Source organism: Rattus norvegicus, chromosome 6 (assembly GCF_021556685.1).
Source record: "Rattus norvegicus strain SHRSP/BbbUtx chromosome 6, alternate assembly SHRSP_T2T, whole genome shotgun sequence".
Lineage (NCBI taxonomy): Eukaryota > Metazoa > Chordata > Mammalia > Rodentia > Muridae > Rattus > Rattus norvegicus.
This window is the reverse complement of record NC_141539.1, coordinates 75,949,927-75,965,555: the sequence shown is the minus strand read 5'-3', so window position 1 is coordinate 75,965,555 and position 15,629 is coordinate 75,949,927. Positions and strand designations below refer to the sequence as shown.

Below are 15,629 nucleotides of genomic sequence, written 5' to 3'. Positions count from 1 at the left end.
TAGATTTTTGGATTGTTCCTTTATAATATATACCAACCTGTGAAAGCTGCAAACGATGGCAAAATTATTCAGAGTGATTATACTGTTTTGTTACTACTGCATGAAAGCTACAATTTGAGAACTTACACGTCCTACTTTTTTGTGTGTTGAATTTCAAAGGCAGCAACAACAGTCCTGATACTGCTTTGTTCTCCCAGCAGAATTTACCCTGAAGACTGTAAAGGTTCTGACATGTTCCTTTCATCCCTCTTGTCTACTAATGTAACCCATCAAAACAACAGCTGAGAGCACTCCCACCCAATTATTCCTAAATAAATATTCCTTTCAGACTTCCCTTACGCTTGTCCTTTCAACAGACATACCCAGCTAAGATTCCCATGATTCCCTGCATGTTATAATCTAAGTAATCTTAGACTGGTAATTGGTATTATTCAATTTGGAATTGATCCAAGCCTCTTCTTTCTTGTCTTTCTGCCTATCTTTGAATCAAGCTGTCATTCAAAAGAATTTCAGTCTCTCACTAGAAAAAAAAGCATGAGTCCTGATTCTGTTAGCTGGGATTAAGTAAGAATCTGACTGTCAGAAGAACTAATGGTTGAACAGAGACCAGTTTCCTACTGCTTATCAAGGGATATCTAAATCTCCGTGTTCAATCAAAAAAGGAGCAAGGGCATTGTGAAGGACAAGGTCTGCCCGACAGGATAAAGCACAACCGAAGATGCCTGATGGAATACCGAAGTCTTAACGAACAACGTCATTGGTTAAGAAAGCTGAAAAAGCAACAACAAGAAAAGGATCGTTTCTAACTTGAAACTTTATTTTTAGAGCAGAAACAAACCTAAGGGATTACCTTTGTCTTCTGAAGAAACTGATGGTCTGTCAAGATGGCTCAGTGGGGAGAGGCAGATATAGACATGTAGCTATATAGACATAGATATAGAGATAGAGATAAATAGATATATAGATATAGATAGATATAGATGCCATTATCTTTTATCATTGACTACTCTCAGACAGACTCCCCCTCTGCAGTTTCTTAAACACAGCACACTTCAGCCTAAGGACCTTCACAGCTGCTGCACCTCTATCGTGAAATCCTGCACCTCAGTCCTCTACCATCCAGCCCTCAACTTCATCTCCACTAACTTACTTCATGCATTGAACATGACTTTCACTGGCCACCCTAAAATCATAATGCCCATAATACACTTGGCTTTCCTTATTCTCTTTCAGTTTTTCTTTGTTCTTAGTGACTGTATGAATAGTCAACATTACACCTTCACTTGGTTACTACATTTCTCCCAGGAGAAAGTAAAATACAATCAAAGTGGGTGATTTTGCATGTATGATGTGCCACTGTTCACACAGGATATGAAACAATAGGCACTCATGAAGATCCCCTATTCAATCCCATGAATCCTGATGTAATCAGTAGAAGATACCCAAAGTACTTACATAGATAACTAGTTTAGGGTATAGGGTGAACAGAGTGTGAAAGGCAGAAATGCACTTAGTACAGGAAAAGAGAGAAAGGTCTGCGGTAAGATCTAAGCCACAGAGCCAAAAGGACCACAGTAATAATGACTCAAAGACATCAAAAGTCTCCTTGTAGAGGTCTGTCTCTTTAAATGTATGTATGTTTGGTTTTCTGCTTGTGACATAATCTCAATAGGTAGCCCAAACTAGTCTAGAATTCACTCTGTATAATCATCTGGCCTAGAGTGCTCAGTCCTCTTGTTCTGACCTCCTGAGAACAAAGATTATAGGTATATGCCAACATGCCAAGTTTTGAATAAGTTTTTTTTCATCTTTATTAAATTGGGTATTTCTTATTTACATTTCAAATGTTATTCCCTTTCCCGGTTTCCATGCCAACATCCCCCTAGCCCGTCCCCCTCCCATTCTATATGGATGTTCCCCTTCAAATCCTCCCCCATTACCGCCCTTCCCGCAAGAATCCCATTCACTAGGGGTTCAGCCTTGGCAGGACCAAGGACTTCCCCTTCCACTGGTGCCCCTTCTAGGCTATTTACTGCTACCTATGCAGTTGGAGCCCAGGGTCAGTCCATGTATAGTCTTTGGGTAGTGGCTTAGTCCCTGGAAGCTCTGGTTGGTGGCATTTTGTTCATATGGGATCTCAAGCCCCTTCAGCTCTTTCAGTCCTTTCTCTGATTCCTTCAACGGGGGTCCCGTTCTCAGTTCAGTGGTTTGATGCTGGCATTCGCCTCTGTATTTGCTGTATTCTGGCTGTTGAATAAGTTTTTAAGGTAGTGAACATTTTGTCACATGTGTAGTCAATAAACATGGTATAAAACACATGTTAGTGCTAAACTAGAAAGTAGAGTCTGTGGTAACCAGGAGGATAGGCTTCTGAGCAGGCCTGTTGAGGGGTTATCTTGACTGTACTAATTGAGTGATAAGTCTCACCTAACGTGGGTAGCATCAATCCCTGGCTGGGATCCTGGCCACGTAAATGGAGAAAGGGTGATGAGCAACAACATGCATTCCTCATTCTCTGCTTCATGATTATGGATGCGATGTGACCCACTGCTCCCTGCTTCTCTTGCCTTCCATGATGGCCTATACCCTTGAAATGTGAGCCGTAATAAACGCCTGTTCTCTTACATTGCTTTTGCCAGAGAATTTTATCACAGCACCAAGAAATAAGGTAAGAAGGTGCCATATGTTTGTGTTTGCCACATCTGGCAGTACTACCCAGTACTCTCACCAGAGAAGCCAGAATGATTCCATTAAAGCTGGGTCACATTATTCTGTTCATGCCCTTCATTGCACCACTCTCCTCGTGGCATTCTTGTAAGAGCGAATGCCCTCACTGCCTTTCACAAGGCCTCACATCATCTAGCCTAATCTCAACCCACTGCCTGCTCCTAACTATGGATTTTCACTACTCACCTATCTAGAGGCCACAGAAGCCTTCCCACTGTTTCTTGAAGAGCATGCCCTAGCCTGTGCACTAGCTAGCTAGTCCTCCTGGCATACTCTCTCTAATATGGCACACTTGGTCATTTCCTTCACATCTCTGCTGCTGAAAGTGTGATTTTCCCAATGAATCTGTTCATTAAAAACCCATACTCAGTCTCATGGACTTACCTTTCCCTTATCTCAAGCTACCATTTTTGCCTTCTGACATACTACTAATCCCAAACTGTGAGGGCAGAGCTATGCATGTCTGAGCGAGTGAGTGAGCCAGTGAATGAATAAACGTCCATTTGTTCCTCATTGAAACCTTAAGAGTGAATTGCTATATAATTTCTAAAATCCCCCACCTAGGTTTTGAGAGTCGATGAGTTCATGTAATTGCCCCCCCCTTATAATTCTATGATAATGTGTTAAGACGGAGGACTCAAAAACCAGGCAATACATGCAAACTTTAGCCTGCTATTAGCCAAGCATGGTGGTACATGTCTGCAACCCTAGCAGCCAGGAGGCTTGGGCAAGAGGCTCATAAGTTCAAGGCCAGCCATGGCTACAAAGTTATTTCTAAACCAGTTCGTTCCGGGAAACTACCAGCCTGAAATGGGCTTGAAATGGGACACAGCATCGGACACTGCTTTAAAGACTGATGGTCTCCAGAAGAGTTTTAAAGACTGATGGTCTCTGGCTTTCTGGCTCTCTAAATATGCTTTTGCTGATAACTTCTAAAAGGTTCTACAAACTTCCTTGCTTATTCTATGGCTAAAAAATATGCTAGCTTCTTTTTACATTAACTGTGTGCTTTATTAAGCATTATAACTCTCTGTGCTTTATTTAACTCTTTATTCTTAAGTAAGTGCTAGGGAAACTTAACTCTTTCTTACTGTTCTCTGCTTCATTAAGTGCTAATATCTGGCAATTAACACATACTGTTTTAGCAGCAGGGAGTTGAGTGAAAGGATTTATTGCTGGTCTTCCTTTTTCTATGAATCAGCCAGATGCCTCTCTGGCTAAGCTGGTTAACTCTTTGTGAGCCAGAGAGGAAGGAAAGGAAAAGAATTAAGATGCTTTATACAGGCAAATATGCAGAGACACATATTCATCCAAACATTCATACACACACACACACACACACACACACACACACACACAAACATATAGACAATCAAAAATACACATTTAGATGGATGGATGGATGGATGGATGGATAGATGGATGGATGGATGAGGCAAAGCTCCCCAAGCCAAACCATTCAACCAACAACTCTATTTCTTTTTTCTGTTCTTTTTATACCTTCTTAGATAAAAAGTTCTTTAGAAAGTTACCTCATAGATAAAATGGGAGTTACAGGAGACTGTAATATTAAGTTCAAAGCAGTGTTCCATTACAATATAAAATCAATTAAAAGTTCAAAGCAACAGTTTGTCCATGGCCTTGCCTTATCATAGTGCACACCTGTGACTTTACCTTTGAACCTAAATGTTCTTCCTTGAACACAAAATTGTCCCAAGTCTATTTCTCTTTTTAGTGTAATTATGAAAGTTTATTGTATTTCTTATTATGCAGCCTTTACTTAATATTCTGAGAAGTGGGCACATTCTATTCTTGATTCTAAGTTTATTACATCTTTCTAGCAACTAAGACCATCTCTAAAAATTTCTTCCTATGGGTTGGGGATTTAGCTCAGTGGTAGAGCGCTTGCCTAGGAAGCGCAAGGCCCTGGGTTCGGTCCCCAGCTCCAAAAAAAAGAACAACAACAATAAAAATTTCTTCCTAAAATTATTTGAATCAAATCAGGAATTCTATAGAATCATTATCTATTTGTCTATATAGCATTACTATAAGATAGTACATCTTCATAGGTCTATAGACATCTGCTCAAAGAGATGGGCCAATACCTAGTGATTGTGAAGTATTTAATAATAACAGGAAAAGCATATTAATATCAGGAGTCTTTCCTCAGATATAGTCTCCTTGGCCTTGTCTAGAGAAACAAATCTGTTGTAGATTTTAGTCCATCTGTTGTAGATGGTGAAACCATCTCAGAAAGATCACCTGCTAGTTTTTAGCTCCTCTAACATGGCTCTTGGCAAGTACTGACTATTCAGTAAAGCCCTATCACAAACCCAAACCTTCCCTAGCAAATACACTGTAGGTATGGGTGTGTATGGGTGTGCATTTTGGTATTAAAGAAAAGGCTATATAAGTGTTCTAAAGCTTATCTTAATCCTAGTACTATAAGGTTAAGGTAGAAAGATCATGAGTTCAATGCCAGTCTAGACTAAAAGAGCAAGATTCTGCTTAAAATACAAATAAGATGAAAAATATTTTAAGTGGGTTAGAATACTCATAACTACCACATTCTTCCCAAGAAACTCTTCTGTGAACTTCCATTCCCTAGGGAGCTCCCATGCTAGAACTCTGTGGGAGAGCAGCTAGTAGGAACAGTGGGCTGATAGAGAAACATGACAGAATGGTATATGCCATCTAAAGCTTTGAAAACTAAAGCCACACATGGAATAAAAAAGCTAATTAAAAAGAGAGATTTTAAATCTGCTAATTGGCAAAATAAGGGTACAATAGGGTTTCCAACATAACAGGGCTACAGAAGTTTGTTTTGCTATGTTTATCCCTTATGGAACAAGATTATATAAAAACAAGAAACTGCCTGCAGTCCCACATTTTTACTTAAGAAGTAATAGAGAGATACATTAACTAGATTAAGAAAAATCTTAGATCCTTGGCCTGTGGGTTTTTTTTTAAAGCATTAATGTGCTTAGTCAGTAAAGTTTTAATATGTGAGAAAAATTAGAGGCTTTTTATCTCCATGGTAATGCTTATAAAATACAGGAAAAGATGCCTACAGACACTAAGCTCTAAAAATAACATTCAACGTGATGGTGAAATCAACTAATCTTTTCGTTGCCAGAATATCAGCCTGGAAACCTAAAATGAAACTAAACACTAGAACCTTTCCAAAGAGGTAAAGTACTCCAACTAAGACACCACCAGGCTCTGGAGAAGCCTTATCTAACTGCAGTGCCAGGGGCAACCTGCAAATTCTGATTGCAGATCCTGCACAGAAACAGGAATCACAGACCCACAGGACAAGTAACCACTCTTGAGACAGAACTGCAGCTCCGGGGAATCATGTGCTCACTCACTCCCTCTGGATCAGGCTTCCAACAGTGTGCTGCTAAGGTTAAGCCCTTCACACTCCTCATAGAGAGGAGAGGGAGGAAGATAATTTACTGAGGAAAGTGTTTCTGAGGAAAAGTGAATTGGTGAGAACCAACTTACAAAGTAAGAACAATTAAAAGGAGAAATTATTTTTTGAGAAAAATCCAGGTAAGCTCGTATTAAGGTCAGCTAATGAAACTCTGCTCATAGTGTTGCCACCTACAGATAGTTAAGAAAACAAAAAAAAATCTATTAAATGTAAATTTCAGGTAATTTCTCTAACTCAAAAGCCAATTCGGCAACTTCCTAGAACAAAGAGAATCAGTTACTGCAACAAGCTGCATTTTATCAAAAGAAATGTAAAAGATGGCCCAAAAGGGACAAAGCAGGACAAGCCATGTCATAGTTTCTCACAGTCCTTCGAAACAAAGTTGCTACTGCTTCTAGTTACAAGTGTCACAGTGCACTGTGCAAAATTCGCCCTGCTGAGCATGGATAACACAAGAGAAAGCCACATGCTGCTTCTCTCCGAAGGCTGCTTAAGACAGCCTTTCATCTTACTGTATTAGGCCAGTGTGGTATCCATGGAAAAGGAGGAGCAAGTGAGGAAACTGTCCTCACAAGACTGGCTTTAAGATGGAGCTTAATACTTCTCTGCCCCTTTATTATCTAAAATCTTTCATTTCAATAGGTGATGAAATTATTCAGCACACTGAATTATTCTTACAAAAGACACCACAGAGATAGACAGGCACATGTCTCAAAACAATACTATTAGCATTTAGTGGCTTTCAAATCAGCAAACATGACTGTTACTATTTTTATAAAATGTATGAACCTTGAAGATTTTGGTAATCAACTTAATCACAGATTGCATCTAAATCATGAGAGAAACAAGCAATTATACTGTATTTAAATATAAACATAACGATAAAGGTCTATCAAATTAAAAAGATTCAAAAATTACTAAAATTCCCAAAGCATCATTATAATATTTGCAATATTTATAAAACAAGGTTATAAAAATAACACTACCTAATCCCAGGTAAATTACAATTATGTAATTAATTTCAATTAAGTTGCTTTTGCAATATATACTTAAACATTAAATCAATATTTTTTTCTTTTTTTTTTTTTGGAGCTGGGGACCGAACCCAGGGCCTTGTGCTTGCTAGGCAAGCGCTCTAACACTGAGCTAAATCCCCAACCCCAAATCAATATTTTAAATTAAGGGAAATATTACATCTTTTTAAAAATCTCAGCACTGAGCCCGGAGAGATGGCTCAATAGTTAAGAGCACATATTGCTCTTGCAGAGCTTGATACCCAGCTCCCACATGGTTGTTCACAACCACCCATAACTCCAGTTCCAGAGAATCCAGCTTTCTGACCTCCAAAGGTAGCAAGAACACACTTGGTGTATACACACAAATTCTCCAAACATGCATGTGATGCATGTACATATGTGCACCAAGAGTGTATACATGCACCAATCATGTGTATGGTGTATACACATACATACACAAAACACTCACATGGTATATACACATACATTCTTCAAGCACACACAAGGTGTGTGCACATACATGGTGTATACATGTACATACAAGAAACATTAAAACATTAAAAAATACATAAACCTAAATTTAAAATTAAAAACAGTACATACTTAAAGTTAAAACAGTTAATTATCTAGACAAATAATAATTTCTTTATAAATGAAAATCAGTGCCATTTAAAACAACTGATTATACCTTTTAGGTTATTTTTTAAACAACATACTAAAAGCAACATAGGATAGATTAAGAAGCAAACGAGTACTTATATCACTTAGCAGACATGATTGAAGATAGTTGCTCATATTACCAAGCCTCAATTTTCTTACTTATAAAATAAAAATTAAGAATATATTCTAAATGCTTCACTCCTTCTTTAAAAGGGGAACAAGAATACCCTTGGCAGGGAAGAGAGAGGCAAAGATTAAAACAGAGACTGAAGGAACACCCATTCAGAGTCTGCCCCACATGTGGCCCATACATATATAGCCACCCAATTAGACAAGATGGATGAAGCAAAGAAGTGCAGACCGACAGGAGCCGGATGTAGATCGCTCCTGAGAGACACAGCCAGAATACAGCAAATTCAGAGGCGAATGCCAGCAGCAAACCACTGAACTGAGAATAGGACCCCCGTTGAAGGAATCAGAGAAAGAACTGGAAGAGCTTGAAGGGGCTCGAGACTCCATATGTACAACAATGCCAAGCAACCAGAGCTTCCAGGGACTAAGCCCCTACCCAAAGACTATACATGGACTGACCCTGGACTCTGACCTCATAGGTAGCAATGCATATCCTAGTAAGAGCACCAGTGGAAGGGGAAGCCCTGGGTCCTGCTAAGACTGAACCCCCAGTGAACTTGACTGGTGGGGGGAGGGCGGCAATGGGGGGAGGGTTGGGAGGGGAACACCCATAAGGAAGGGGAGGGGGGAGGGGGATGTTTGCCCGGATACCGGGAAAGGGAATAACACTTGTTGAAATGTATATAAGAAATACTCAAGTTAATAAAAAAAAAAAAAAAAAAGAATATATTCTAAAGCCAGAGAAATGTCTCATTGGTACAGGTATTTGCTACCATTCCCAGAGTCTAGAGAGTGAAAAGGAGAGAACCAACCCTGCAGGCTGCTCTCTGACTTCCACACGTGCGCGCGCGCGCGCGCGCGCGCACACACACACACACACACACACACACACACACACACACACACATACATCTATGTTCCACATACTTCCTAAACACTTTGTATATGTTTGTATTTGTATCTGTATATATTTAGTCAGGGACAGCAGCTTGTAAGCTGCTCTACCTCTGTGCTAGAATGTTCCCTGGCTCAAGCCTGTGTGAGCCTTGTGCAAGCAACTACAGCTGCTATGAGCCTGTATTCCTGTCTTGTCTAAAAGTCTGTTTTCCTCTAGTCCTCCCTGACCTCTGGTTCTTAAAAAGCTTTCCACACTCCCCTTCCATGATGGCTCCTGAGCCCTGGGGTGAGGGAGATAGACAAGTGCTGCCATCTGTGGCTAAGCACTCCACAGGCACTCCAGCTAATGCCTTAACAGTCATGCGCTGCAACACAAAAACAAACAAGCAAACCTTCTGTGGTGCAATCTGAGGGCCGCACTAACCTATGGGCACAGACATGACAGAGCAGTTTGTCATGTTGTCCATATATCAGAATGACAGTAGTATGTGCACCCTTGGAGCCTATGAGATTCCCAACCACGAGTTCTTGGCCAGAATTAAAGTACAAAATATGTGTTTCTTCCTGTGAAATGGTCCTCAAATCAATCAGAAAGCAGTTGATTAGTCTATAGACCCATGCCACTACTGTACCCATGGGCATATCTTGCCATGCTGGTCATTCTTGTAGTTCACAGCTGGGTAAGACCACTGATGACTTTTTTCACCTCTAGAAGCCTACACGGCTTCATCCACACTATAAAAGCCACACAAGAGGAAGATTTCCAGTCAGTACAAAGTTGATTTCCCCATGTACTATGACCAAAGTCTATGATATCTTCATCGATAGAGTTTTACCATCAAGTTCTGGTGGGCAACCAAAGGCAATGGCAATAGCTTAGGTGTCAATGTATTGAATTCTAATAATAACTCTAGGAAGTGGGTGTACAGTAAGTCTGAAAAAACCAAGCCACATACCAGTCCCTAACTTCCCAAGGTCCAGCACCTGTCAGGAGGGAAGCAATGAGAACTCCCCAGCACACTTTCAGAGTCTGCAGATAACTACTCCCACATGCTACTTCTCTCCAGAGGAAAATTAAGTCAAAGTCCTCACAAAAGGTACAGACTTGGTGTTACTGTGTTTCTCCCTTCAACCAAGACATCTTAATGCACTGGAGGGAAATAAGCATTCACTATCAGCAAGTGTTATTTACCACACAAAACTACCATATAAGATAACATCCTAATTACTATCTTGGTAAACACATAACAAAGACTTCGAAAACAGCCCGTGTTCCTGTTATCTGAAGTGACACTGTCCATTTTAAGAGAAAAAAAAAAAAAAAAAAAACCCATGCCTACCTTAAGGCTTTGAAACTGCTGTGAAAAATAGTCTTTATTCAATAATAAGTAACATCTTATAGAAACTGAGTTTAGAGGGTTTTATTAGCCAATTTTAAAGTACATACGTATATAGATTTCATGGAACAGGTACAGTCAAAAATACAGTTAATGAAACAAAAATCCTTAATCTGAAGCCAGAGGATGCTTGGCTAAAGCAATAGGAAATTAGTTATTGATAAGAAGAGATATTAAACCATGAGAGAAGCATTTACAATATGCCACTATTTTCTTGTAATTGTACAGAATACAGTGTTTCTTTGCTAAACCAAATGCAAGATATTTAGAAGCTAATATACAAAAATGACCATTTACTGAACCACACTACTAGCTCTAAGCATTATACCAGTGGTATCAAATACGTAATATCTGAGTATTGCTCAGAACTCGGTAGGGCAGCTATTATTCTGTTGTCATTATTATCTCTGCTCATTTCTAAGATGAGCAACCTGAGTTCTGAGAAGTAGAGTTCCCTGCCAACGTTCATACAGTTAACAAGTGAAGCTGGCACACAGAGTTTGGACTTATCAGAATCCGAAGGCCATCGTTTTTTCTACCAAGAGTACCCAAAAGCTAGCTGTATCAGAATCACCTGGGAGCTTGTTAACAAAATTGATGGCCAAGTCCCAGACCTAAAAATACCAATTCCCAGAGATTCTGATTTATTTAACAAGCTCCCAAGTGATACTTACACAGCAGGCAAGTGCTGGTCAGAGAAGTAGTATTAAAACCCACAAAACTAACTCCACCTGCCTCCTCTGTCTTCCACTGCATTTGGTGGTTTGAAAGTGAGGTCCTAAGGTCTGAGGCATCAAGATTTAAATTCAAGTGAGTGACCAGTGTAAGTAAGAGAGGAAGAATCCAATTCAACCTCACACTGGAAACTCATTTTGGTAAGTGGCATTATGTTCTTTTCATTCATCTCTAAAACCCCAAATCATTTTCAATACCCCTTTCCTTTCTTCTCTGTCTTAAACAGATTTCCTTACCATTTCGCTTCTAACAGTAACATATGACCACCTGTGATCAGAAGTCCTCTAGATCCTAAGTCCCTGTCTTGGTTACATTTCCATTGCCCTGATAAAATACCATGACCAAGGTAACTTATTAGGAAGCATTTAATTTGGGACTCGTGATTCTGGAGGGCTACTGCCCATGACGATCACGGTGAGCAAAGAAACAAGTAGGCAGGCAAGATGCTGGAGGCAAGAGCTAAGAACTTACTCACGGGTTCACAAATATGAGTGGGGGTGAGGGGGAGAGAGCAGGAGCAAGCTAATTAAGAATGGCACGGGCTTTAAAACCTAAAATCCCATCCCAGTAAGCACCTCTTCCAGCATCTAATCCTTCCCAACCGGTGATAAAGCATATAAGTATGTGACCCTATGCAGGCCATTCTCGTTCAAGCACAGGAGCCCCTACCTGCCTAGCCTCTCTTGGAGCTAAAAGATGGTCATAAGAATCAGTCATGGTCAGTGAAGCTAGAAAGGACCAAATCAATTTTTCTCCATAACAACAAAACCAACCACAGAGGAACACATCCTTTCTCTTCTCTTTGCAACTGACTGCAACAGTACTCATCTTACAAAAAATTGTAGGAAGTTACTCCAGAACCCTGATATACTTGAACTCAGTTTTTTTATTATTCCTAAGAACAGATTTTTTTCATACAATATATTCTAATTATGGTTCCCCTCCCCCAACTCCTCCCATCTCCTCCCTACTTTGCCACCCATCCAAATCCATACCCTTTCTCTTTCTCTCATTAGAATACAAAGAAGCACCTAAAACATAGTAAGATAAAATAACAATGCTGTGGCTTCCAGACATCTGTGGTATGCAAGCAAAACACCCATACACTCAAAATAGACAAATGTAGACGTTTATAATCAAAGCATAGAGGAGGTAGAGGCTCTTAAGAGAATTGGAAGTTCAAAACCTTCCTGAGGCTACATAGCAAATTCAAGGCCAACCTGAGCTACTTAGTAAGACCCTGTCTCAAAACAAAAAACAAAAAGGCCAACCTGAGCTACCTAGTAAGACCCTGTCTCAAAACAAAACAAAGCAAAACAAAACAAAACAAAACAAATAAAACCACAATCTGTGATAACAGAAATTCTAAACCCCAATTCCAAAATGCTAGCTCCCTAAAGTTTTCAGGCAAACTGGTGACAGACATGGAGGGAGGTAACATGTAAGTTAGAAGTAGAAGTGACAGTAGCTGTATCTCTGAGAAGCATAATGGAATCATGAGAGAGAACGTAATGGTGGTTATAGAAGGCAATGGAATGGTTTTACTCCCCAAGGCATCACTTCTCTGAACCCTCAGATTAGGATCAGTGTCTCTTGTTTGCTTCCCTAACACCAGGACTTCTCTTCTGTAACACTTTGGTGGCCTTTTTCACCACTTCACCCATAACTCCCACCACAGGGTCTAACATATATCAGTTAATTACTAACACAGTTAAAAGAATGCCTTGTTAGTTCCATTTCACAAAGTAACTCACAGAACCACAAGCTGTGTGATGGAATCTGCTAATTTCCCAATTCTGCCAGAGCCAGAAAGCAACAGTTAACCATGAGACACGAGAGGGTCATCCAGCCGTCCCTGCCCTGCCACCTATGATTTACTATGGCTTCTGTCATATTTCCTGCAGTGACTCACGAGACACACACTAACAGCTGGCTTCCATCCTCCCTGTCTAATCATGTATAAAAATAAAACATCATCTATATTACCACAGTCATTTTCCTAGTGCGTGTGAAAATGTCAGAGCCCTAGCTCAAGGACAAGCAGCAGCCTTGCAGTCTCCTCAGAGGCAGATGTTAGCTACTCCTGATCCATTTATAGGACTTGCTTCCAAACAGGGCTATTCTTTCCTGACTTCATTTCCTCCTTGAAAAGTGATATTTAGTAGACTAAGATTTTCAAATTTTCCTTTCTTTGATCATAATATTTTCTTAGCAAAATAAAACCATATTTCTTTTGTGTTTGTTTTATAATGGAGGGAACAATTTCTCCTACCACACTACTTTTGAAACGATCTAATTCTCAAAACATACAAAATGGAAAGTTTTTTTAAAGAACTGAATTCACAGGCTCTGTAGAATGAAAACTGTAAAGACAAAACTGGGAGCTGATCAAGCTGGGTTTTATTAACAAGTAATGTAAGTCCTTGGTCACCAACCAATGAATCAGTGTCTCTGGAGTCCTCCTTGGTCACCAACCAACGAATCAGTGTCTCTGGAGTCCTCCTAGCGTTTGCATACCCTCCACCCTGCCCATACCACCAAGGTGGTGGTCTTTCTTCTGAAACTTAGTCCTCTGGAAAAGAAAAGAGACAAGGAATCTAGCTTTAAAGCCTCTGCTGGTAAAGAAAAGAAGCAGCACTCAGCTTCTCCCCAAACACCTTGCCCTGGACAGAAGCCGCCTTTAGTCATGCACAGGTGGCTTGCTCACCAGAATACTCTGGTCACAGACAAGGCCCTTCTATCCCATTATCCCTGGCATCCATTCATTTTCTAATTGTCTCCACCAAGGTAGTATTTCTAGTCTGTGTACCACTGGGGAATAACACCCCTAGTCAACACCCAATTTATCCCGACACTTTAATTCCTCAAAGAAGATGGAAAAGAACAATGCTTGCCACTATTTTAAGCAAAGAAAGGGAATTAAATAATAATAAGGAAAACAACTGCTTAAAATCTATTAGAATATTTTAAAACCAATGTCATTTTTACTTCACTAACAACTTCACCGAATCTTAGAATAAACATGTTCCTCCACCACATCCTCAAAACATAGAGCTAAAAGATCATTTTCTCAAATCTATTTTTCCTTCTAAGTAGTCTTAAATGCTGCCTATACTTGGATGACAGTTGACTTTAAATCCACAGTCCCAACTTCCCCTCTGAGCTCTGGACTTCCTCAGTACTCTCAAGTGTCTTCTGAGCATTTGAAACTTAATGTGTGTAAAAGAGAAGTGACTTTAGTTATCGATCTCTCCTCCATAGGTTGTCTCCATCTCAGAAAGACCACCATTCACACAGTGCTAAAAGTGAAACAACAATCCTGAAAACAAATTAACCTCAACACAGATGATCTTGAGATCACACTGCTGAGAGAAATGAACCAATCACAATTATTCTGTGATTCCATTTGTATGAGGTGAGGTACATAAAGTCATAAAATTCACACAGAGAGAAAGTAGATGGGCCATTACCAGGAGGGAGTGTTATTGTTAATGAATACTGAGCTTCAGTTTGGAAACATGCTAAAGTCTGGGGGAACATACATGGGTGATATTTAACATACAATGTAAATGTAGCTGATGCCAATGAACTGTACATTTAAAAGGTAAATTTGTGTTATCTATATGCAACTACAATAAAGAAAAGAGAAATTATCAGATATCCATACTATCTTTTCCTTCACCATCCTCGACCTTCTAGCAACAAGTCCTACCTTGATGGTATTTGCAGAAACTACCCACTTACCCACATCACAGTCCAAGCTACTCACTGTCCTCAGCCTAGATTCCTGCATTAGCACTGGCTAGTCTTCCCAGTTTCCTTAAGTCTATTCTATGCATTATAGTTGGTTCTTTAAAGCAAGAATAAATCATGTCAAGACTCTGGTTAAAATACCACTATTTCATACTCATGGAGAGAGCAGAGATTAAAATTTCCACTATGGATTACAGTGCTTTGGAAAGCGTGTACCCATCTACCTTCCCTTGGGTTCATTCTAGTCACATGACATCCCTCCTGTTCCTCAAATATTCCAAGATAAGGATGTTTGTTCTTCTTGTAACTCCATATCTCAATTCAGTCACTTCTCTGCTCAAATTCTGTCTTTAGATGTCCCACCTCAGAACACCTATTGAAAAGAGTGTCTCCCAGCACGTGCTGGTCCTTACACTGCTTTTCTGTCTCCTAACGCTCATTGCTACTAAAAAGTGTCCACTTATTATGCCTCTCCCACTTCACTGTAAGATCCTTAACGACAGAAACTTTGACTTACACTACAGACACAGATTGCACAGAAGTGCTTAGCATGTGGCTAAGTACATAGTAATTTCTGGAATGAACAGATAAATGCAGCTACCTTCATCTGTGGCTGCACTACATTCAATTTCCTTGATTTTTCATGTCAAGACGTGGACTTTTTTGTACATGAAAGAAAACATGTTATTTGAAAAAGCAATGTGAAACCTCAGGCAACCAACCTTCGGTGAAGGTCAGAGTAAACACTAAGCAAGTCTTGGACTCACAAGACACCTCTTCTACAACCGCAAACATGGCAACATTTGAAGCTGCCTGAGTGAAATGCCTCCTCTACCAGCACCAGACTGTTTCTGCTAAGACTCCTCCTCTCTTTCC

The 15,629-nt window shown here is 39.9% G+C and overlaps 1 protein-coding gene across 17 annotated transcripts in view; it reads right to left on the bottom strand.

Moving 5' to 3' along the window:
* Nubpl (NUBP iron-sulfur cluster assembly factor, mitochondrial) overlaps positions 1 to 15,629 on the bottom strand; it is a 214,899-nt gene that overhangs the window by 177,794 nt on the left and 21,476 nt on the right. For 4 of the 17 annotated variants that reach the window (XM_087552650.1, XM_087552651.1, XM_087552643.1 and 1 more), the window contains exon 2: positions 851 to 920. The exons of 11 other annotated variants lie outside the window; for them this stretch is intronic. Coding sequence is in view for 1 of the 6 variants with exons in the window: in XM_087552654.1 (XP_087408780.1) it covers positions 2,026 to 2,247 (222 nt within the window). In the remaining 5 variants the exon portion in view is untranslated. Of the gene's footprint in view, positions 1 to 850; positions 921 to 1,254; positions 2,248 to 15,629 lie in introns of those variants that run through there. 2 more of the 17 variants (XM_087552652.1, XM_087552654.1) reach the window with 2 other exon arrangements.